Source organism: Metopolophium dirhodum, chromosome 9, assembly GCF_019925205.1.
Source record: "Metopolophium dirhodum isolate CAU chromosome 9, ASM1992520v1, whole genome shotgun sequence".
In the NCBI taxonomy this organism is placed as follows: Eukaryota; Metazoa; Arthropoda; class Insecta; order Hemiptera; family Aphididae; genus Metopolophium; species Metopolophium dirhodum.
Genome location: NC_083568.1, coordinates 4381729 through 4407736, shown reverse-complemented (window position 1 = coordinate 4407736; position 26008 = coordinate 4381729). Strand labels below are relative to the sequence as shown.

At 28.7% G+C, this 26008-nt stretch overlaps 2 protein-coding genes and 1 pseudogene across 6 annotated transcripts in view; 1 reads left to right on the top strand and 2 right to left on the bottom strand.

Moving 5' to 3' along the window:
* Nucleotides 1-780: 780 nt before the first annotated feature.
* LOC132952386 (uncharacterized) lies at nucleotides 781-2010 on the bottom strand (annotated as a pseudogene).
* A 5565-nt stretch (nucleotides 2011-7575) lies between these two features.
* Nucleotides 7576-19950, bottom strand: LOC132952249 (zinc finger protein 665-like). 4 transcript variants are annotated; one of them, XM_061024481.1, is made up of 23 exons: nucleotides 19413-19950; nucleotides 19191-19342; nucleotides 17495-17613; nucleotides 17287-17434; nucleotides 17069-17211; nucleotides 16881-17009; nucleotides 16637-16801; nucleotides 15990-16133; nucleotides 15103-15273; nucleotides 14908-15025; nucleotides 14597-14818; nucleotides 14292-14367; nucleotides 14078-14223; nucleotides 13174-13247; nucleotides 11881-11955; nucleotides 11621-11695; nucleotides 11361-11435; nucleotides 10845-10925; nucleotides 10720-10781; nucleotides 10501-10660; nucleotides 10171-10438; nucleotides 9894-10048; nucleotides 7576-9563 (listed from the first exon to the last, which is right to left on the bottom strand). In XM_061024481.1, exons 2-22 carry the CDS (start codon nucleotides 19309-19311, stop codon nucleotides 9945-9947), a joined length of 2676 nt encoding a protein of 891 aa, XP_060880464.1. In that variant the 5' UTR covers nucleotides 19312-19342; nucleotides 19413-19950; the 3' UTR covers nucleotides 7576-9563; nucleotides 9894-9944. The 4 variants fall into 4 exon arrangements, with proteins under 4 accessions (XP_060880464.1, XP_060880465.1, XP_060880466.1 ...); XM_061024482.1 differs by having other exon boundaries at nucleotides 19191-19321; XM_061024483.1 differs by lacking the exon at nucleotides 11621-11695 and having other exon boundaries at nucleotides 19413-19949.
* The window catches only part of LOC132952252 (cytochrome P450 306a1-like), a 34062-nt gene continuing 27075 nt past the window's right edge, over nucleotides 19022-26008 (top strand). For both annotated transcript variants that reach the window (XM_061024487.1, XM_061024486.1), the window contains exons 1-2: nucleotides 19022-19258; nucleotides 19962-20185. The gene's annotated coding sequence lies outside the window, so the exon portion shown is untranslated. The remainder of the gene's footprint in view (nucleotides 19259-19961; nucleotides 20186-26008) is intronic.

The window sequence follows — 26008 nt, the reverse complement described above, 5'->3', positions numbered from 1 at the left end:
TGAGAACGTTTTTACCTACCAATTTTTATGCGACGTTGCCGCAGTAATTAAAAATACAAAATAGAAATAAAATATACAGATATCATTTTTTTGTCAGTTTAAGATTAAAAATCGACTATATTTATATTTATATACAAAATATTTTTATTTATTTGTCAGTTTAACATAAAGAATAGACAATTTTTATATTTATATTTATTTCATTACCTATTTGTTTATATTTATATTTATTTCATTAAGTATTTGTCAGCTTAAGATTAAAAATAAAAAAAATTATATTTATTTGCCAGTTTATATAAAATTTAAATTTTTTTTCCAAGCTACTTATTTTCAATAAACTTAAGATACTTGATGATGTCCTTTGTTTGTTCAAACTCTTTATAAGCATTAATTGTTGAAATAATCCGATCATAATCTTTGCTGGACATGGTTTTGATAATATTGTTTACAATTGATTTCATTATTACCACGGGGGGGGGGGGGGAGGGGGGGGAGTGGCCGAGCGGACTAAGGCGTCAGCTGCGACGCAGCCGACCCGAGTTCGATACCTTGGCCGTGGGCGGCATTTTTCTTAGGGCAAGTCACGGTGTCCGGAGAACAAGAGCCGCCTTCCCCCCACCCGGGGCACGGCAGAAACCTACGGGTGTCTCATTAGAAATTCTGCCAAAACACAACACACATGTGTACCAACCTACCCAATTTAAAAACCTACAGTGCCCTCCTCCACACCCAATGGCCTATGTTGCCGCGGGTTACCCAATAAAAAAAAAAAAAAATTATTGCCACGGCTTGTGTTTGGGTTTCCTTTAAAACAGAAATTACTACATGTGTAGGAGGATGCGTGCTATAAAATTGCCCGTTGTAAGTTCTGTGGAAACTTTCTGCTCCATTAGTGGTTCTTAAAAATAAAATAATAAATTACTATTAACATGCAGACCAAATAAAAGCATATAAATATTAAGTTATTAAGTTATAGTATATTAAGTACCTTGGATTTAATGTTGGTACTTTGCCCAAAGAATAGGTGGGAATAGCGAATCATCCTCAATGTATGTGGTTAGCACGTAATCCGAAAATAAACTCCCAACTTCTAAGTCTGGACATATTGCCATAAGTTGTATAAATGCATTATCAACATCAGTGGGAAGAAGAAAAGGCAAACCAAAAAATAATTTAAGCCATTGACCTACTTCATCATTTTTGTCTTTATATGCACTTCTCAATGTTGATTCTCCGTTTATCTGTCATAGAGATAATATAAAATAAATTATATGTTATTAATAAAATTAGAGTAAAAAATGTCTTACTTTTCTCCACCAAGCTTGGGCTATATGAAAACGGCAAGTTTCAATAACTACAATCGGAAATATTTCTTTGACTGCTTCGTGACCACCGATTTCGAAGTCCAAATGCAGCTTTTGAACGTTAAGAGCTGGACATATTTGCAAGAGATACTTCCACATTTTAATGTAAATTTGTTTTGTTTTGTTCGGTAAAAAAAAAATAAGCAATAGGCACGTAAAAACCGTTTACATATGTGTGTAATGTATATAACTGTAAAAAAAATTTTGGTGCAAAATTATAAGTACCATCTCCGAATAATTCGGTTTGCTTCGACATAAAATTTAAATTTTGGCTTGTTGTTATACAAACGAAGTCATTGGTTTCAGGAACAAAAACAAATTGATCACTTTTAAATAAACATAAATCGTTATTTTGAATATTATTCAATTGTGATATAGCTTCATTTAAATTAGTAGGATAAATTGGGTATTGTTTTCTCTTCTTGTCATAAATTGCCTTTCGCACTGATGTAATATCATTGTGAGTAATATTTGGTAAATCACTGTTTAGTAACTCAGTTCTAATAATTTTTAAAGGTCTTGTAAATAAATTATCTTCAGCTTTTCGCTTAGAATTTTCTCTTAAAATCTGTCTTTCAATTTTTTGATTATTATTACTTACATGATTCACGTGTTCACCGTTTGACAAATGAAAAGTTTTATCCATTTTTGTTAATAAGCTGGCACTACAGCTGTTATTGGAACATTTCCATTTCATTAAACCATCTTTGCGTTGTCTTACAAATGAATATTTATCATTATTTAATACTGCAAGATCTTTTCCGCGTTCAGCCGTTATTATAATTTTGAAGTTTTCCATCATAATTAATATTACACTATATATTATACACTATATTATTACGTTGTTACCGCTCTGTACACCAAACAACTGAATTTGGCGGATACGTAAACCATCTGCAGACACGTAAACCACGATATCGTATTTATTATCTTTATTACTAAACATTAAGAAGATAAACGACAACAGGAATTCGAGGCCCCTGTACTTACAATATTATACTGAAATCCATAGGTAAACTATTTTTTTAATTATCGAACATTTTATTTCGGGACGGTACTAAACGGCAACGTCGCTCTAAAAATCGTTCTCAATCGTGTTATCAAAAAGGTACAACGTTCTCAATCGTACTCTACCGATGCGGACATACGGCACTCGTACTCCATCATCATAATAATATAGTATCCGAATTACTGAAGATTATTACGTATACCTACTCTAAGTTTAGATAATATAATATTGTTATATATTATAAATGTATACATAGAGGTATATCTGGTACCTTTAGTGGTAACTAAGTATACATACGAAAGTATATAAAAAGGTTTTGATTTTTTTGTCATTATTTTCGGATATATCTATTATAATCAGTTAGTCGAAATATTTCACCACCGTACATGCAACGAATGCATACTATAATATTACACAATATTGAATATTTGAATATATCCATTATCGGTGCATACCTATGAATAGTGAAAACGTATAGTAATTTATTTTGAAAAAGGTACATTGTTAGAAGACAGGAATGCTGGGTGACGGTGTGTGTGTTGCGTGGGTGCTAGTGGAACTGGGAAGTGCGGGGGGGAGGGTAGATCCCTTGTTAAAACCGCAATATTTTAATCAAAGGTTTTAAGAGCGATAATCATACGAGTATAATAATATTATATACGAAATACCGCCACCACGACCTAATTACGATGAGACGACGTATAATATAATGGTCGTCTGGCGGGCACTCGTCATAGCGCCGCCCGAATAATTGATCAAAATATTACGGTATTACGTTAGTTCGGCTCGATATGTATCGTAAATATATTATATCATCACCCCAAATAGCGCTGGACTAAGGTCTAAGATATATTACACACTATACGCATACCTACATAGCCTGTTCGATGAAATTATGGGCGCTCACGAATTGCCTCCCGTGAATTTTTTTTTCAAATAGTTACCCAAATTGCCTCCTGATTTCAAAAATACTATTCACTCGAATTGCCTCCTAAGAGGGTCACTACCTACTCTTGTACTGGAATCGCCTACGATAGCTATAGGTAATTAATCGATTGATAAAAAATATATCAAACATAATTTGGATGAAATATCATTCTGTTATACAGTCAAAAACTTAAGTTTGTATAAAATAATTGTTGTAGTAAATAGACTGACACAGCAGTAATAATTAATAATAATACTGGTTGTTCAGAGATCTGTTCTAAAGCTTTTCGTTTCAATTTGTTGCTGAGTATCTGTCTTGATTTTTTGCTCCGAGTCTTTCGCACAATCGTGATTAAGTTTACTATTTTCGAACTGGATTTTATTGCGTTGATCGGTTTTCAAGTAAGCTGTACATAATTTTTTTCGTACATGTCCACCGTTTAATGTCATTAGCTAATTATTTTTGGTATCCAAACTTAAAACCATCACATATTATAATGGTTTTACCTGTTTCGCTGATCACTTTCATTTTTATAAAAATATAATATGTACATACATATAATATACTATATGATAACGTGTTATTTATCGTGGTTGCAAAAACGAAACTGACTGTGTTGAACTGTTGATGATAGATTAATCATTAACTGATAATCACAAATCGTGGATAAGATTATTGCATTCGAAAAATTAATCTGTCTGGGAAATACTGTCTTAAACATTTTATTTTTGACCATTACGGAATAATATAATAATCGATAGTACACGTACAACTATCGATATATTAATTAATATTCCAGGTATGTCATGGGAGGCAATTTGAGTATACCCAAACGGTCTACTCGAATTGCCTCCGAAAACACCCGGAGGCAATTCGAGTGTCACCGAAATCATCTACGAAACCGCCGGTAGCGTGGCGTGAGGTTTTTGGTCGGGGAGACACTGAAACAATTGGCATTAATACGCCTAGACTCCCCCCTCCTTTTATTTTATCTACATATACGGTAAGAAATATATGTTCGAAAACTAAAAACAAACTGAAATATTATCTTAAAAAAATTAAAACGTTACAACTTCCTTGAAATGATAATTTAATATAATAACAAATGTACACATTTTTTTTCGTATGAGTAGTTGATAATTCCATCGTTCAAAATGGCATTAATTAAATCATCAGACATGGCCCATGAGGACAAATTACAATTTAAAACAATAAATATTAAGGAACACGTACGACGTACCTATCACGATAGTGTGACAATGCGACGACGAAGTCAATAATAAATATTGAGGACTGAGGTAATTACGACGTGTAATGAGACGTGTCTCATAGGCCATATCGTACATAGTAAACCCCACTCACATTAGCATTACCCCTATACCCGAGCGCCCTTAATTGCGAGACGTTGCGTCGCAACGTCTATTAGATATACATATACCATATATTTTGGAATGATCCGTATATACATAGGCGGATATTTGGTCACATCCGTGGGGGGGGGCTTTACATTTTTGTCTTATCCATTAGCGTAAACATACATTTTTAAACGCTTCAACCTACTAACTAATGGCTACTCAGTACTCCTACTTTATTCTAGCAGAGGCACCAAGTATATATAGGTATATTAAAATACACAATTTATTTTGACATCTATAGTGTGGTTTGATACATTCAGGGGGGGGGGCTTAAGCCCCCCAAGTCTCCCCCAATATCCGCCTATGGCCTTCTCGTACGCACAGCCGTATCGCGCACATCTAATCTATTTTAAGAACTACATAACTGCGTACAACGAAAAACCGATTTTAACAAATATTGAAACTACATCATACTTATAACTTAGAATAAAATTCACATTTGTAAATATTGTATAAAACAAAATAGTTATTTAATCGTCCCGTGCTCTAATTTCAAAGTGGGGAGAGGTTGTCCCTTTGTCTCCTATGACGCTTCGCTACTGGAAACAACGTACCGATCTAATCCACCTAAGCTAACATAGGTACCTATTGCTGTTTTATGTGTATTAGTGTATTGTATAATGTATATTAATAATTGTATAGGTACAGTAAAAAATATCGATAAAAATGTTTTTATTTTGTTTCAATCGAAACGTTTGATGTCTGTCAATACTCAATACTCAATATGACAATATCTGATTGAAAAATATTAAAAATTCATAGGCACAATATTTTATTATAAACATAATATAAAGTTCGATTTTTGATAACATCTATCAAATTTAAAATTTAAAAATGATTTTGTAGTTAAAAATTTATAAAATGTTCAACTTTTATAGCTAAGGATTAAACATTTAAAACGAAGTTCTAGCAGTTGATTCTGTAATAACCGAAAAATCTAAAAATACATTTACATAAACACAGTTTTTTTTATAGTTACCTACCTTAACGGGTATGAATAAGTAGGTATTGAAAAATTCTATGATAATGTATTTTTGTATTTCCAATAATATGGTTTATTGAGCGGTTTGAGAGTAAACCTTAGATCATATAGTATAGTATAATTATGATCTAAGGAGTAAACACACCTATCAATATATTGTAGAAGAGAAGTTAATCTATGTCTGTTTAAAAGTCAATTTTCGATATTTTAATTACTAAACTCAATAATTCAAATTCAAAATGTAAAATGTAAAATATCACACATTTTAGAGATGAATTTGGACATTGAAAATAAAATATCGAAAATCGACTCCTATACAAACCTAGATAAACTCTCCTCTTCAATTTTATAATAGGTACAACTTAATTTAACCTATCATTTTTTGTCAAATAATCATATTGTAAGCTAATAACCATGATGTTGATGCTGTAACAATAAAAAAAAAAAATTACTGAAAATACACTATTATTTCATTCACTGTTGGAATTGACTTCAAATTTATTTCAAACCATCATTATCTTTTGGATCGCTGATATACAACAATATTTTAACTCATGTAAAAATATGTTTTTATTCTCAAAATAATGCCAGGAATATTTTTCAGCATTATCAAATATAGAATATACAGTTATAACAAATATGAAATAATAAATCAACAAAAATAATATGTTTTTCTTTAATTCTAAGTATGTAATCAATTTATTGTTTCTATTCATCTATAACCGAACACGTTTAAAAGAAGAAAAAATATTTTTCATAATTTCATTGAAATATTTCATGAACAGTAAAATTTTCAAGTGAAATATTTCAAATTTAGAACCCTAATTATATATAATAAACCGACGTACATCGATGTATTCATTGGTGGGCGCTGGATTTTTCAATTGAATATGAAGAATATTTTTAGTAGGGGTAATTCTTTCCCAACTTGCTGTAGTCAACCATTAAGCATAATTAGTGAAGAAAGTTAAAAATATTATGTAAGTCAAGTTCAAGTTTTATTTAGGTTAATATGTTATTAATAATAAATTATAGACAATAATACTAATTGTAACTTAATCAAAAATGTTATGTGGGACATGTTAAGAAGTTACTGAACTATATGGCAGTTCGGATTCCGCGATAGACTCAAAATTATTACGGTATTTAAGTACGGTTTTAGGGTTGGGGTATTTTTGCGACAGGTAACCTAGAGCTGAATGTGGACGGGGCAACTCGGAGTTTGGTAGGGAGTTGTATGGGAGTATTATAAGAGTAGTTGTGGAGTTTCACCCTATTCGGATTTTGTTTGACCACACTACGGCCAATTTGGCCCCAGTTCAGCTATTTCAATTAAATTTTTATATTTTTTCTTAAACTGTTTTTAAAAATACGAAAAAATGGCCATCTTGGAAATTTAAAAAATTTATTTGCCTAAATAATTTTTTGACAATTTTTGAAAAAAAATCGAATATCATGCTATTGGCTATCCAACCAGTATTTCCATACTTATTACTGAAAAAAACTGCATTTAAATATATTGATTTTTCACGGAGATACAAAGGGTGATATGAGACTTCTGGGACATACTGTATATAGCTCAATAGCTGTTCCCTAATAACCTTTTTTAAAAATACATATTTTATACCATTCTAGTATTCTACTCATCAGCCATCGATCTAAAGGGCACCAACACTTAAAACATACAGAGTGCAGACATAACATTTTTTTGGGATAAAAAGGGTTAGGAAAAAAATTAATATACCTAGGGTACCTTACCAGTGGCTCAATCATCATTCCTACAACCGCAAAGTCAGACGAGTTTGTTGACTATTTTTCATTTGGAAAGAATGGATTTTGAAGGAGGCTAATCTACGTTTCAAAAGATAAATAAAAAATCTGTAAATTTTGTACATTTACTGATTTTGATAAAATACATCAAATGTTACAGACATAATATTAAATAAAAAACATTAATTTAATTAATATATAATGTACAAATTCTTAGATATTAGTATATATTAGATTATACAACTATTTCCAATAGGTACCTAAAACTTTTACAATGGTAAAAATATGTTCACATTATAAATATAATTTGAGACCTGACCGCCATATATCCAAATACATATAAATCTCAATTCATGATAATTGACAGATATGTAGGTATTAGCATATCTAATATTGTTGTTCTGTGGTATTAGGCTAGTAGGAACCTATTACCTTATGGTACCTAAATAAAAAGTTGTACAATAACAATACAATATAATCAGATAAAATTATCAATATTTTATGTTTTAATATATTATGCAATATACATTTATATAAATCAAGTTTAATATGCCTTTACAAATTCTTATTTCTTACCTCATCAAATTTTCAATATTTATTTATATTACTTGAAAATGGATTATTTAAGTAAAAATCATCAAATTTTTTATTAATTGAGCAAATATTTTGATAGATCTGTTAAGTACTTTTTTTTTTACCTGAGCTCAGTGACGTAGTTATAATTTTGTTCTGGGGGGGGAGGGGATATTTCTTTGGATACCAACTTTGTCAACCCTCCCCCCCCCCCCCAGACACAATACCATAAAATTCTGCTTTTATTTTTAATACACTTATACACAGTAAAATAATTTATATGAAATATTTTAAAGACATTAATTAACAACACATTTTTTAAATCTATAATAATATGTATAAAAGCTAAATACCACTCACTCATCGCTATTTCTCAAAAAACGACAAAACATAAGGACTTTAAATTTAGAATAGTGGTTCCTTTAATGATCTAGATGTGCAATGAGGATTTAAAAAAAAACACATTTTGTAGGATATTTAAGAAGTTATTTGGAAAAAACTTGATTTTGATAGTTCATCAATTACTATTTATACTCTGTTCAACGAGAGAACACACAGGCCTCCCGACAAAAATCTGTTTGGTCTGCGCATGGCTATGGCTTGCCACCGACTAATGACCATAATCATCGGCAGTCGGAGATAATATAGTGTTGGTCGCCATTGGGGTTATTGGAGGGGCAACAGAGCCTCGACGAGCTTTCGGTCTTCAGTCTACATGCGCAAAACTTGTGCCTACTCTCGTTGAACAGAGCATAGTATTTAGTTTTTCGGCGTAAAGGGTTAATTTTGTATAGACAGCTAACGTAGCGTTTGGTACATTATATTATAACATAAAAAAGAAGTGGGCAGCAAGTGGGTCTGTTGAACAGTAGGTGTCTAGAGAGACACTGTAATGTTTGTGTTAAATTTTAACGCAATAATATAAAAGGATTGTGTACAAAAATATAATTTTATCCAAATTTGAACTTAAAATATTTATAAAAAACTGTGTTTGTATACTTTTGGGTCCAGTATGAACTAATTATGAGAAACCTTATTCTAAATAATTCTTAGCTATAAAAAATTTAACATTTCCAAATTTCAAATATAAAAAAATTTGCACATTTTTAAGATTTTGTCGAATTTTATCAAAACTTGAACTTGCGTATAACATAAATCCATGCTTATGTATGTTTAATATTTTTCAACTTATGAGGAACCTTGTATTACATTTTCTAGGTTTTTGACCCCACAAAATCAAAAATGTCTATAAATACTAAATAGCTCAAAACGATGTATTTTTAAAATTATATCACATATAAAAATGATAAAACAAGCAATTGGTGAAAATTTATAGTATTTATGGTTATAAGTTTTTGAATTACACCAAAAATCAAAATCGGTTTTGCGTTAATTTCTTGTTTTTCATTCACTTTTTTTTGTTCTTCCAGATCATTAAAAAAATTTTGAGAATCTACAAATATTTTCTATTTTTATATCAGAAACCATCCTCGAAGTAGAAAATCTTACAAGGTAGGTAAATCTGTAATCACACAAAAAAAAAAATTTTAATTTAAAATAACACATCATTGTAACTAAGTTTTTATCGCTACAACAAGCTCGGGGGGATCTATCACCATAACTACGACACTGCCAGAGTCATATTTGGGAGTGACTGGATAGTCCATGGTAATTTCTAACTTCTAGTTTATGCATGACTATGACTATAATAATTTATCCACAGTTAATTACAAACAAATTGTTTAACAAAATACTATTAAAAAATAATTCTTATATTATACTGGATGGCTAGTATACTTTGAGCTACTCTCAAGACAATTAACTATGGACATATTCTTATGAATATAATTACTTTAAAATGTATCACAAACAAAACTTAATTTGATAAAAATCATATATATTTTTATTTGCGTTTCTTTTTTCGTTCATGGATTATCACATGTGTATGTAAGTGCCCAGTTGTCCGAAATGCATCACCGCATACAGGACATTTAAATGGTTTTTCACCTAAAATTTTAAAATAAACTCATTATAATAATTATACTTATTAGTTATAATGGCATAAATGTATAAGCATACATATTAGATAGGTATATAATTTATTAATCAAAAAAATTATAACCACCTACCTGTGTGTTGTCGCATGTGAACTTTCAAAGTTGACGTTGTAGCAAATAATCCATTACACTGGGGGCACTCTGCTCGTTTCATCTGACCTGAATGGGTGATTTTATGATATTCAAGTGAACTCTTAGTGGCAAATGCTTTATTACAATCCTGATCGTCGCATTTATATGGCCTGTCACCTGTGTGTGTTCTTTCGTGTCTTTCGAGATCGGCATTCTTTTTAAATATTTTCTCACAGAATTGACATACTTTTGGCAATGGCTTTTCCGTCTACATATTTAAAAAGAAAATTTTAAAATAGTTTTTAAAATCGGAATGGGTTTATAACTTACGATACTAATGGTTCTTTCTTCTGAATTAGTAGCTATATTTGGTACATATACAACTTTTGGCTCAGCTTTACTACTTGGAAGATTTATATTTCTCTTAATTTCATCACCGATACAATTCCTCTTTTTCAAATTTAATGAACTCACATTTTTTTTTCTTGGTCTAAAATTTAAGAGTATTGTTAAATGAAACATTAATAAAATTATTACTTATAAACTTACAAAATCTTTTTTGCATCCAATTTAGACATTTTATTCCCACATTTTTTTTTTCTTGAAGGAAGCTATTTAACATGTCACAAAATAAAGTATACATATAAATCTCTTACATCTAATAAATATACTACCTTTTTAGTGGTAGTGGTTTCTTCTACAACACTTAATGGTATTGATTCATTTTCAGTAGCAGTTGTTATAGGTTCCATTCCCTGTAATATAAAAATACATAATATTAAGTTACAAAAAGAAGTTGTATTATTATAAAGTAAATAAATATTCAAGCAGGGTGAGGTGTTAGATTTTAATTTTTGTTTGATGCACTACAAAAATATCCATACTTTTTATAGTTATTACTTATTATAATGTAGTAGGAATTCATAGAAGGAATTTTAGTTCAACAACTGTGAGGGCTTCAAAATGTTTACAATATGTTACATTTTCCTACTACTCTACCCTTTTATTGGGTGCTAATTAGCCATAGAAACTATCTCTTACTTCTCATATTATAACATTGAGTATATTATATTACAGATAATATCAGTAATTCATCTGTCGACATTATTAATTGAATAGTATTATGTTAATACTTAATAAGCCAGTGCTTAGCAACATACATTTAAATCTTATACATCTAATTAATATACCTTTTTAGCAGTTTCTTTTACAACATTTAGTGATATTGATTCATTTTCAGTGACAGTTGTTACTAATTCCTTTTCCTATAACATAAAAAATTAATAATATTAATATAGCTAATAGAAATTACAATCAATTTTCCAAATTCATCAGTCGGCATTATTCCTTAAATAATATGTGTGTATTTATTCTTATCTTTGGCATTTATACCTTATATCAGATAAGCTTAGCAACATACATTTAAATCTTATACATCTAATTAATATACCATTTTAGCAGTTTCTTTTACAACATTTAGTGATATTGATTCATTTTCAGTGACAGTTGTTACTAATTCCTTTTCCTATAACATAAAAATTTAATAATATTAATATAGCTAATAGAAATTACAATCAATTTTCCAAATTCATCAGTCGGCATTATTCCTTAAATAATATGTGTGTATTTATTCTTATCTTTGGCATTTATACCTTATATCAGATAAGCTTAGCTACATACATTTAAATCTTATACATCTAATTAATATACCATTTTAGCAGTTTCTTTTACAACATTTAGTGATATTGATTCATTTTCAGTGACAGTTTTTACTAATTCCTTTTCCTATAACATAAAAATTTAATAATATTAATATAGCTAATAGAAATTACAATCAATTTTTCAAATTCATCAGTCGGCATTATTCCTTAAATAATATGTGTGTATTTATTCTTATCTTTGGCATTTATACCTTATATCAGATAAGGTAATAACTAATATTAACCACAAACTAATGAATGATATATGATTATATTACTAAAAAGGCACAGTACACAATATAGTAACTATTTAACAGATAATATTATTTACTATGCTGGGTTATATGAACCATCACTAAACATAATGAATCAATGGTGAACTAATGGTCCCTTAAACATGATTTAGTGGCCCATGATTAGTCTATTAAATTATATTTATGTTACTAATTACTGTTTTATTTTATTTCTTAATACAACATATTTTAATAAGTAATTTAAATGTTTCAATTACAAATATGTAATATATAAATATTAATTCACATACTTTTTTTAAACTCAATGAGTATTAAACAATGAGAATATAGGTATAAAATAATATAATAATATATATATAATAATGAGAATCAATGAAATAAGTGGTGAGTAAATCATTTTTAAACAGCTATCTTTATTATAAATACAAACGTCAAGAGAAATTTTTTTAAATTAAAACTGAAAATGAATGAAATTAGTACGGACAAAGTAAAATTGATTGAATTGAGTTACTGCTAAAAAATTATTTTAGAAATTGAAACTTCAAATTCTAATAGGTTGATTAAACTATATTTTATTAGCCTCTAGAAAATGTTAACAATTCTCAGTCTTGTTTTTACTAAAAAAAAATACACAAAATATAAATAATTTATCTTATTAAGAGCAAGAATTAAAATTAATTATCAAAATATGTAAATATTAATCCTAATTTAACACATACCTACTCAATACACAACTCTATCATACTCTTCCAAATTATTATAGTAGTTACCACTAATCAATTAACCCTGAGTAAGATTCTTTAAATCAAATTAAGTGATAATTTCTTGTATAATATTGATTGAGACTATCCAAATTGATTTATTTCTAGGATTGATTTGATTGTCAATAAAAATCAAACAATCATGAACTGCTTATTATAACAATTATTTTAATTTATTTAAATAATGAAATATTCAATAATACTCTGATGTTAAAAATATTCTAAGTGCCCACTACTGACTTATCATATATTCTATACATAATGCTACAAATATTTAAAAATAAATACTTGATTTTGAACAACAGCATTTTTGATTGATGGTTGCTCTTGTTTCTTCTTTACAACAATAATATAGTTATCACCTATAAAAAAAAATAATATATTTAGCTATGATTGGGCATACAACAATATACTTCTTGTAAACACATAAATTAATAATTTGAATTTGAAATTATGTACATACAAATTCTTTGGATGTAATTAATGAGAAAAAATAGTTAGTACTGGAGTAAATTTACTTCTTGTCTTATTTGTAGAGGAGAATGTAAACTACAAATAAACTATAATGATAATCCGACACAAAGATTTGCTATGTTGCTATAATGCTATGTTACTTATTTGTTAGGCAGAGACAACATATTATGCAGATATCCTCTTAAGAGGATGTTGACCAGCATGTGTAAATTTCTTCAAACTATAGCAAAAGAGGTGGACATGATATGGCAAATTTTTACATTCAGATACATCCATTTAACTCTGTTATTTATAATATTAGAATGAATTGAACTTAATCAAATTTAAAAGTAAGAATATTATATTATTATTCATGGCCTCACACAGGCTTCTTTTGTGTTTGATGTTTTAATGTTAAGCAATGAGCATTTAACATTTTCAAAATATTTACAATTTAAAATGTATTCTTACCTTTAAAACTTAATGTAAATCAATTCATTCTAATATTAAAAATAACAGTAAAATGAATTTGTCTGTACATAAAATTTATCATATTATGGGTTAGTAAGGGAGCAATAATACATGAAGTAACTAGGTCTTACTATCAAATTTGTTTGTTGATTCTATTATTTCTAGCTTTATGATATCATTTACCAAACAAATCACCATATTTATTAAAATTATTTTACATTTCAAAGATTGTATAATATATAATATGCATGCAATAAAATTATAATACCATCTGCAAGAGTATATGTCAAGTTTTCAATTTCAGTGTGATCACTAGCTATATTAGAAATTGGGCTTAGAATGTGATCATAGTGTTTACTTTCAATCAAATTTAATCCGAAATCACATTGGGTAGAAATTGGGTCGTTGCAATTCCTATAAAATATAATAGAATATATTATATTAAAACATTTTTAAACTAAACTATTTAATATATTAATTACTTTAACTCTGTATTATTATCACCACTTTTCAATTCATGAGCTACTTCTTCAAGCCATTGTTTTAACTTTGAGGAATCTAAAAATAAATATTGTATGAACGATTTAATACATTAAATAAGGTAAACATAGCACAAATACTGTTTTTAGATTACTGTATCATAATTTTTATGAATAAAACCCAACTATCCATATCTATGTACCTCATTCTGTCTAATACATGTATTCTGAATTACAGATTATGCTTCCAAGAATAAAACATCCCAAATGCATTTACAATCCCCTTAATAAAAATATTTTTTTTTTACCTTTATTCGAATGTTTATTTTCATCAACTGTTTCTACACTCTTTGTTACTTTATTTTTAACTTTTTTGTGTACATTTCTAGTTTTCACTCCATGGAAAATATTTAAATGTCTACTAAGAGCATTGATACTGTTGTAAACACACGAACACATAGAACATTTATGAATTCTTGTTGGTTCTTTTTTAACAGCATGACATTTTTTCATATGATTAATTAAATGACCTATAATAATAATAAAAATTCCAATGATAATTTTTATTTCTACTCCAGACAATATGTTGAATCTAAAGTGCATTAATACTGTTAATGACCTTTTTGACAAAAACTCATTTCACAGAATTCACATCTAAATGGTCGTATTCCTTTATGTTTCATCAGATGTCTATTCAATGAGTTTTGTTGAGTAAAGTATACTGAACAATCCGTGCACTATACAAAAAAAAAAAAAATGTTATTTTACTTCTTTGAATAACAATCTGATTGTATTAAGTTTACAAATAACTAACTTCAAATGGTTTTTCACCAGTATGTGTTCTCATATGTCGGCGTAAAAGATTTGACTTATTAAATGACCAATCACAATGATCACATTTAAATTTTTTAACTTTATTAGCTGTTTTATGTAATCTTTTAAATTTTGTAGCAAGCTTATGATATTTTTTCAACACTGAATCAAACTAAAATTAAAAATAAATTATATGTTATAACATTTTACCACAATGAACTGATCATATATATTTAAATACTTAATTTTAAAATTTTAACGATTTAAGTATTTAAATATACAGTAGAACTCCGATTATCCCGACTAATTAATGTCAAGGATGGTCCAGATTACTGACATAATATGACATATCAAAAGTTATATAGTGACATTGTAACACTACAATTCACTCGTTATAACAATTGACAAAATAAACTGAACAATGATTAGACAACCACTGACTTACTAAGAATAATACCTATGTATATATTAAGAAGAATAATATGTACAATGTACATACCTATTTTTTATCTAATCTAAAAACAATTATGAGACACGTGTATGAATAACAGCACGTGCGTGAGGAGCCATCGATTATGAGAAAGACAAAATACAATTACAATTTACAAGTTATTCAAAGACAGACCTTTTTTTTGTCCGGTTAATTGGACGTCTGGATAATCGGAGTTCTACTGTAATTAGAATACGAGTTAGGTAATAAATATTGACCGTATCTTAGACTAACACAATAAATATGAAGTTTATTTGAATATTATTTTAATTAATAAATATTTTTAAAATTTTAACTTTTTAAGATTGATTAAAAATATTTATATACTTGCAGTCTATTTTCTTCGTGAATGATTAAATTATTATACATACATCTTAAAAAAATATATATATACTTACTTTTCTATGTTCTTTGTTGTGCATTTTATATTCTGATACAGTTGAAAAAGACATATTACAAATTGTACAACCAACAGATGTTTCTTCACCAGGATTCATTAAATTTTCTTGTATGCAATTTTCTTTATGAATGTCCAATCGATACTAGAATAAAAATGAAATTTTTTGGCATTATAAAAGCATGAAATAAATTATAGAATACATAAAAAAAATATGAAGCATTTGCTTAATTATTAGCTGTTATGTACAGTAACGACTGTGGTTTATAGAAGGCAGTTAAATAATAATACTATACTCTCTTCAAAACAAATTAATACTGTTTTATTTTACTTATAAATTATATATATTATTAAAACCAGACATTTAGCAACATTTACTATTTTAATTTTTAATTAATAAATATTTTTAATTTTTTAATCTTAAGAATGTATACATGATACATCTATAAAAATATATGATAGTAAATAGATAATAAAAAACAACCTATTTATTACATTGTATAATGTATTTTCAGAATAATTAAATAGTTATTACTAAACGCTTAGGTCAAAGCTTTCTAATAATTATTCATCATTATAATAAACAGAAATCATTGAATATTAAATATTATATTTACAAACAAGAATATATTAACTACAATTAGCTACCTGATTGTCAAATATTTTGTCACAAATACTGCATGTAATTAATTCTTCAGTTTTATGAATTTTCAGGTGTGCTTTAAAGCTAGCATAGCGTTTAAATTCTTTTTTACATTTTGGACATTTTAAATTACTTGTTGAATGAGAAGCAATGTGAAGTAAATAATTATTCTGTAAAAATAAAATAATATAATATATATATATATTTTAACTAATATTGAATAATTTAAGGAAAACTATTATCACTTACATTGTAATTAAATGATTTTAAACATTTCAAACATTTAAACGGCTTATCATTTAAATGTTCTAGTTTATGTTTTTTATAATGTTTCCAGTTGTAAAACTCATGTAAGCATAAATCACAAACAAAATGACCCTAGATAAAATATAAAAATTACTCATCTGATTAAAATAATTAATCAAAAGCTAACTTACATTAGTATCAACAGGACTTTTAGCGACATCATCTAAAATTTTAATAGCAGTTGAATAACTGTAGTTCCCACTAGTTATATCAGTGTTGATCTTAACTTGTAAATGTTCTGTCAAGTTATTACTGTCATTAGTGGTTTTATTAACTGTAAAGTTATAATTTGATATAATTATTCAAATAAATAAAAATAAAAGGCAATTATAAAGTATAGACTAATTACAATCTGTACAAATTTCTTGGAACTGATCATCAGAATTTATAGTAAAATCAATATTTTCAACCGTAGATTTATCAGATTCAATATTATTTGAAATAGTCTCAATATCATTTATTTGCTCGTTTGAGTCAATATGTTGGAATGTAATTAACTGTAAAGAAAAAATTATATTAATATTAAATAATAGAGGAATTGAAATAAAGTTCTTTACTTCTGCGCCATCTACAAATAATGGTTGTTCGTTAGTCTCTATTAAAAATGTTTGTCCCAACAACAAATCGTTTAATGGAGCCATGTCACTCATATTTTGACAATTATCCTGGTCTAAAACTAAATAATAATTAATAATACATATAATATTAATTAAATAACCAACTAAATAGGTACACTTTTAGAATCAAGCCTAGAACTACAATATAATATATTGTTAATTGTACGTTTATATTGAAAAATAAATAACAAGTCTCAAGGAAGCCTATAACATGAATATGTTGAACACACGAGCAAAGATTGTTGATCAATAAACAATTTTTTATACAGGCTCTGTATCCAGCTTATTTGTTTTAATTTTAGATTCTGAGCGGAGCGATGAATGTACTGATTTTACAACAACGTGTGTTTTTTTATTTTTTGTGTCTGTCATCACTGTTTTGGGCAGTAAAACTATATATCTATAATTAATATAACTATGTATCTTCTTCGATGGAAAAGTGAATCTATTTGGTGTATTGGGATGGTCAAAATTTAAAATTCCAAATAGTTTTCAAAAGCGCAGGGAAAAACAAAACAAAAATTAAGGAAAAGCGGAAATTTGTACACAAAATCAGTTTTTGGTTTTTAGTGTAACTCTCAAACAAATGACCGTAGATACGTGCAATTTTCACTAGTTGTTAATACAAGCATTTTTTATACACGATCAAATTTTCAAATTTTCAAATTTAATAATTATTTTGTAGTTGAAAATGTATGAAATATTCAACTTTTATAGCTAAGGATTGAAAATTTAAAACAAGGTTTCACATAAATAGGTTATATATAAATAACTTTATTCACAATAATATCATCGGGGGACAGAGTGGCCGAGCAAACTAAAGTGTCGGTTGCGACGTGCACCGTTGCTGGTTCGAACCTCGGTCTCGGGGCGGCACTTCTATTCGGGCAGTCACGGTGTCTGGAGAGAGGCCCCACCCAGGCATAGCAGATACCTATTGGTGCCCACTTGAAAATTCTGTCAAACTAAAACACACGTGTTTACAAAAGCCTACAGTACCCTCCTCGCAGTTAAAAACCACCCAATGGCCGCGGGTTAATTAATAAAAAAAAAAAATCATATCATCAAATATACTTAGTAATATCATAGGCTGACCGACCATCTTCACTCAGGTTCGTTTTTTCTTAAACAAATATACAATGATATTATATCATTCAATTCAAATTTAACACCATCCATTACAGTGACCCACTTGTAACCTACTGTATAGCAGAGCGGCACCCACTTGCCCACCTTTTTTCTTTATTTATTAGGTGCATTAATCTCTTATTAATATTATGATAATAACTATTAGCAATTAATAATTATTTATTAATTTTACTTGATAAATAATACTTTGTTAGTAATAAAAATTGGCAATCACAATACCTATCTAAATACTTAACAGTCCAATCAAAGTTACATAAATTTGTCCCTAAGAACTCAAATTACTTGATAAAAAATATGACAATGCTTGTTGCACTGGAAGTATAAAATGTAAGACAACATTAGAATCATATGATAAAAGGGTTTTTAACAATAACATAGTTGTTACATGTTAATCTATTGTTTTTTGATTTTCCCTCAGTGTACATTATTATTTTTGGTATATTTTCAAGTACCTATCAACACTCAATACAAATGTTTGGCTACTTACTCATGTCCGCACACTCATCAGATAATTGTTCGGGATGAGAGATCAATGAATGATCAGCATACGATAAGGTAATAAATTCCTCATTGGAATTTTCCAACATAATATCTAGTTGATCATCCATGTCTGAATGTCTGACGTAAATAATAATGTACCTATGGTAAGTACACATTCAGCCAAGAAAAGCAAAAAATAGTTAGTAAATCAAATTATGGGTACACTTACCCTCTGGATATTCTTTACGATTCCTTTGTAACATAAAATGGGTCAATAGACAAGAGTTACCAGTATTAATTATTCTATCCAACTATTATGATATGCATACTATGTAACTCGACATCACTAATGGCACACTATTGGAGACTTAATAAGTCACAACAGTAAGTTGTACACTCGACTATTTGTTTGCAAATTAAAATATTGTAAAATACATCACGAAGAACTTAAAACCAGTAGGTACCCAAAATGTCGGTATTTTCTAATGATCCTATAAGGTGGGTAGGCATGTCGTTTGTGTGGCACATCACATACACGAAAGGGTGAATGTACCCTGAGAGCCGACTGTTGTCGTGTAGTGTCATGGTGTCATACGCACAACGTACTATTCCAGTCTTATACTTTCTACTTGATGGGTAGAAGCTAGATTGTAGACAATTAGAAAATAGGACTAGGGTACCTAATAAATTATAAAAAATACTACATTATTAGTTATTACGTTTTAATGTTTATAGTTTATGTAATATCGTAATGCGTCATTGTATTATTATTGAATAGTTTCGTTATCACTGTCCAGTGCGAAGTCCAGACGCTTTGATAAAGAATCGCGACTGCGCAAGTTTGCCAATAAAACGGTGGATAGATGGCGCGGAAAACAGAAATCAATCATTAGATCCGTCCGCTCATAATAATATTATATTTTATTATTTAAAATATATTATTTTGCGAATTGGCCGATTGCAATCCGATCATTGGATATTTGGATGAACAATATAAAATAGGTATGTAAATATGTAATGAAATAATAATAATATTATTTATTATTATGTTAAATTATTACTGTAGGTATTCGTTTTTCCATAGATATCGTTAAATCGTTTCGATATTCGATTGGTCGTATACTCGTATCCTCCCCCTTAAGTCCACAAGAGTCAGTAACTCGTTACTCGATGCCTATAACTCAGATTTTGTCAAGTACAATAGTTATATACCTAATAACAATATTGAGCACGAAATTAGTATAAATAATAATATATTATCAGTTTTTTTCATAGACATATTTTATTTAAAAAATATTCATCAAGCCTTATTTACGTCTATCAAAACTAGATGTCGCAGCTTATTTTATTATATTTGATTTAGGTACAGCAATATTATTATTGTTATTATTATTTAGTATCGTTTATTCGTTTCTCACGATCGGTGCCTAATTAATTAATTATTGATCTAAAAATCACACGTGCCTGTGGTGAATGGGAAACGACGCGTGACTCCTTGTAGGCACCTAATCAGTTATCACTAATTATCTGCTAATTAGAGGGAATACCGTGAAAAACCAAAAAATAATTTGTACCTACCTACGATGTGTTACGTCTTAGCTAGGTAATGATTTAATACGAGTTTTTAGGTTTTAGTATTGGTAAAATTTTTTACTCATAAGTTCTAGTTATATCTAGACCTAGTGCCTACGATCGTATTTCCCCTCAGTCCAAAATAGTAATGAATCCAAAAAATCCATCAAGATTTATCTCCATTCTTCGGTTTCATTAGTGTCTTAAACTGACAACTGAAAAATCATCATTGTACAACTCGTTTTTATAACATTTTAAACTATAATAAATAGATTTTGAAACGCATTGTTTGAGATATTTTAAGAGCATAAAATCCCAGCACTTTGATCGCTGCAGATTACATTAGGTTAGCCCTTCCGTTTGAGCAATACTTTCGTTATTTCGTAAAGTACCTATTAGGTAATAGGTACCTACCACAATATTTTTCAAAAATGTATTTATGTACCATTTGAGATGTATCTACTTTACTTCATACAATTCTAACATTTTGCATTGCCTTTATTTGGTTTATTCTTGTATGTTTGACGTATGTTGTATATTAAATATTGATCTTTAAATTACCACCTGAACTTATTATTTTGAAAACCATGACATAATACTTTTTTAAAAATGCTGATTTGTATTGTGTACCTATATAGGTATAAATAAATAACAAAAAAAGTAATAAATTAATAACTAATACCAAATGTATAAAACTTATGGTTTTTATTTCATTGAGTATCATTTAAATTCGAGATGAACGGACTAGCAAATTGTATAGTAAAATTCGGCTTATGCCACTTCATTCCTCTTATATTTAATTTAAATGCTTTTAAATAAAAAAAACTATTGCTTTAATATTGGGTTAAAAATATAGGAAAAATAAGGATACTACAAATGTCAGAATTTCATATTATATTATAATATATCTATTTCTGTACCTATATCTTAAATTTTCCAAAAAGAATACCTATTTCGAAAAATGCATTACTTAATACTTTTTTAAAATAATGATAGTTTTTATTAATAAAAGAATAACCGCTTGTAATATAATGCACTGTACGTCTGTAGATTGTAAGACCACTATAAACCCATTTTCCAAAGGTGTTTGCAGCACTGGAACGTTTTTGCAGCTTCAAACTTATATAATACAAAGTGTCAAAATAATGTCAATGCATCATTGTGTTCTCGTGTCGATTAATAGCCAATGGCCATATTATTAACTATGAACATCATGGAGTTATTTTGTCCCCCTGTAGATTACCTGAAAATACACTACCCATATGTATATAAAATAGATACATAGAATACGTAGGTTCGGAACCGGAAGGTTTTCGAAAGCACCATCCCTGGACCCCTACGTTGTTTTTAACATTTTAAAACTATATTTTAATAATAGGGAACTTGTATTTTGTCGTGTATACAAAACAAATAATTTGGCTGAAACAAATTATAGAATTGTTTCACGATTTTTCAATACCCGTGAAACGCAACAACTATTATACCTAAAATAGTTATATTAGGTACTTAAATGTTCTCTACTTATTTATAGAAAACTACACGTGCCGTACAAGTTAGTAAGTACTCACCATATATAGGAGTGTCAATTGAGGATATTAAAGTAGTATATGGTCGTATGTTACATGTATGATGTTGTACTTAAACTGTGTTTAGGTCGCGGCCGTCAATTATCGCATTGTTTCGCAGCTGCGGTGCAGAGCTCTGTAAATTTTAATCCTTAAAACTTAATCAACTCAAATATTTTCCATATCAGCGTCAGGGTCGTTGGGTTATTTCCATAAGTTGCATTTTTTGATTCTAAATTATTTTTATTTTGGTTATAACCTATACTTATAAAATGTCATAAAGCCCCTTCGATTAGGTAAATAATTATAATGGTACTATTGGGAGAGACCATATTTTTTAAAAATTTTGAAAAAATTTAGACAAAGCGTCAATACTAAAGAACAACCACTTGCCGAAAATCGTCAATAAATTGTTACGAATACTCAGTACTCACTACATAATAATACCGATAAGAGTATAAGACTACAAAAATCATTAATTTATTATTTTCCCAAAAAAATGTTTTGAGATAATATGGGTGGTGTTCACTGTTAAGACAGCCACCCGGTATATTATGTAAAATACTAATATTATATTAATAATAATAATCAACTATGAATAACAGTAAATCCGTGGAAATTTCTACATCTAGTCAGTATAGGTATATGATATAGGTACTTTCTTATTATACTGCACATTAATCTTGTAGGTCCGTGAATTAATTTAAGTTATCGCAAAACAGCAGACTATTATACTATAAACTAGTAATATTGAACTCAATGTTTGTGCTCGGTACTGTTATTTATATTAATTATTTATATACCCAGCCGCGATATGATTATACTTTTCAAAAGAGATACAATTTTATTGGTATGTGGTTGTGATGGTAAGACCTAAATTAAATCATCATTAGTGGTTCTGGCCTCTGGGACAGCTTATAGGTTAGAAAATAATAGAAAATCGGCTAGTTTGCAGATTTCATATTATGTGCTACACCCGAAACTGAAGTTTGTACACACCGCATATATTATGGACTACTTGTGTAGGCACTATATTAATATTCCTCAACAGTAGCGCAAAAATAGATTTCGTCAACTATAGTTCAATGTGCCAATGCGGTCGCATAGAGTGGCATACCCACCCACAGCCAGTTTGTAACTATATCTACGAGTACCTATATAAATATTAAATTATAGTTAACCAAATTATTTATTATAAAAGATAAAATAAATATAATTTTAAAGTTACTAGTTACATTAAAAATATGTATCTACTGTATTGTGGCGGCATTGATATTAGCGTGATTTACCGAATCTAAAAAATAATAAAGCGGTTCAAAATCTTGATAAAAATAATTACAAACCCTATCGGGGGTTTCTTTTAAAATTTTAATAGTGAACAATCATTATCTTGAAATGTATAAATATCTTTAGAACATATTTTTTTGTACACGGTTTGAAGTTTTTGAAAAATAATTACATTACGATATGTTTTAAGTTTTTAATTTTTTGAAAGAGCTTAAGTTTATTTTTTATTTCAAATTCCAAAACGAAACGTTGGTTGAGACTTTGAATATATAAAAAAACGAACTTTGAACGAGCAGTTCACTAATTATAACTTATAAGTACCCAAGTATTAAAGTTTACATAACCGGTTAGGAGTGACACAGGATTTACTACACAAAATAATTTCAAAAATTTTTTTGATTATGACCGTTAAATAAATCACCCTGTACCTACTGCGACTTTATAATTGATATTATATATATAATATAATATCAATATGCAGTTGCGTGGTGACCGCGCGCGGTGAGACCTTATGCAATTGCACCAGCCTTAACACGCATTAGCTATATTATAGCTATGTGATATTATATAATATTATATATATTCCTATATGCTATTTTCGGCAGGGTTTGAAATTATATCACCACGCTACTGTTAATATTCAGGCAGGGGGGGACTTGCTACGGTAGTGGGTGGGTGATCCTCGCTGGGCTGCTTGAATACATATTTCGGGCTGATAACTTATAAACATTTTATCACTAGCCCAAAATTGGGCCAAATTTTCTGTTTCTCCGGGGCTAATTTGTATTCCCAGTTCACCCCTGTATGTAGGCATCCATCACTTCTGACACTTAGAGTTACTATCAAGGGTAGTTAGTAAATATAGGTACTTGGTAAACTGGATTTAAGGATGAAAAATCTTCAATCTCTCGGTTATAACATATAACACTGTTTTATACCATATACAATATAATATGTTATATTGACATAATGACACCGATCAACATTTTAAAATAACACAAAAACTATACATTTTTATATTTTTATCTATAACGTAGAAATATAGGTAGACCAACAATATGTCAAAATAAACCGATTTTACGAAAATTTTAGATTTATGATACAACACAAGGTTTATTTTACTGCGTTCTAATTTATTATAAGAATAATTCGATAACCATTTATTTTTTGTGAGTACTACCTAAATAAATTTAAATCCACTCGAAATTGTTTTTCGAATGCGATCAGCTTTGTTGTGATACGTTAATAATAATTAATAATTCCATATTTTATACTACCTACTATAAGGACTAAAAAGAAATTTGAATCTAATTTATACACATGTGACCTGTTCATTAAATGTCAGATTAGACTCATTTGTTGCGTTGAATTAGAAGGTTTTCAAATATTATATTATATATTTTAATATTTATATATTATACATTTGTACTACCTGTAATATAGGTAATAATAAATTAAATATAATATGCGTCCGTCTGACTGCACGGTTGTTACTATATAATCGTATCGCCACGTGGTTTTCTATACCATTGTAGACTTAAGAAAAAAGTATCATTGTCTTATGTTAAAAAATTCCATTCGCTTGCCTCCGATGGATATATTATTACGTCGAATGTACATATCCGATTGTCTTTTGAACGTATTGTTTTATGGATAATAAATTGATTAATCGGTAGTCTATATCATATTATGTATCATGCATGGTAGATAATATATTATATAGATACTATTAAGAGGTAGTCAACTTCACTTATATTATGAGCCCAAGGTATCGTTGAGTGCAATAAATTAAAATGCAATTGGATTGTACAAATTTAAAAACAATAAGTGCAGTTTTTCATCGTTATCTTCGGTCCCATTCCGTTTTTTCAGTTTTGCGATTTACAGAAAAAGCGTGTAGAATAAGTAAATAAATTTTAAAAAAAAAAGCCAACAGTTTATTATAATATATTACATACATCAGCCGAAGTATAGTTATAGCGTGTTGTTTTCAAGTACTTCATGTCGATTCGAACTGCACGTCGAAAAACATAATCGATCAAGTATTGGTAGTATACCTAATATACTAATATCAGTACCTACTACCTAGCGTAATTACGGGGAGTGATGTGGGTGATATATTATCACCCCTTGAAGGCCAGAACCTATTATTTTTTTTTAGTGTTTAGTCTATAATATTTATTCTAACCTTTAATATTCATTTTGGTATTAATTGGGGCATGTCCCGTCAACTTTAGATTGCTCGTTTCCTATGGTAAACACAGTAACACATATATTGATACATATTTTAATTTCTCGATATTTCCGTTCGAGATTATCCTGTGAACTCCGAAAATAATATGGTATGATATGCATGATACACTGACGCGTATTATTATAAAAAATAACAAACAAGTAGATA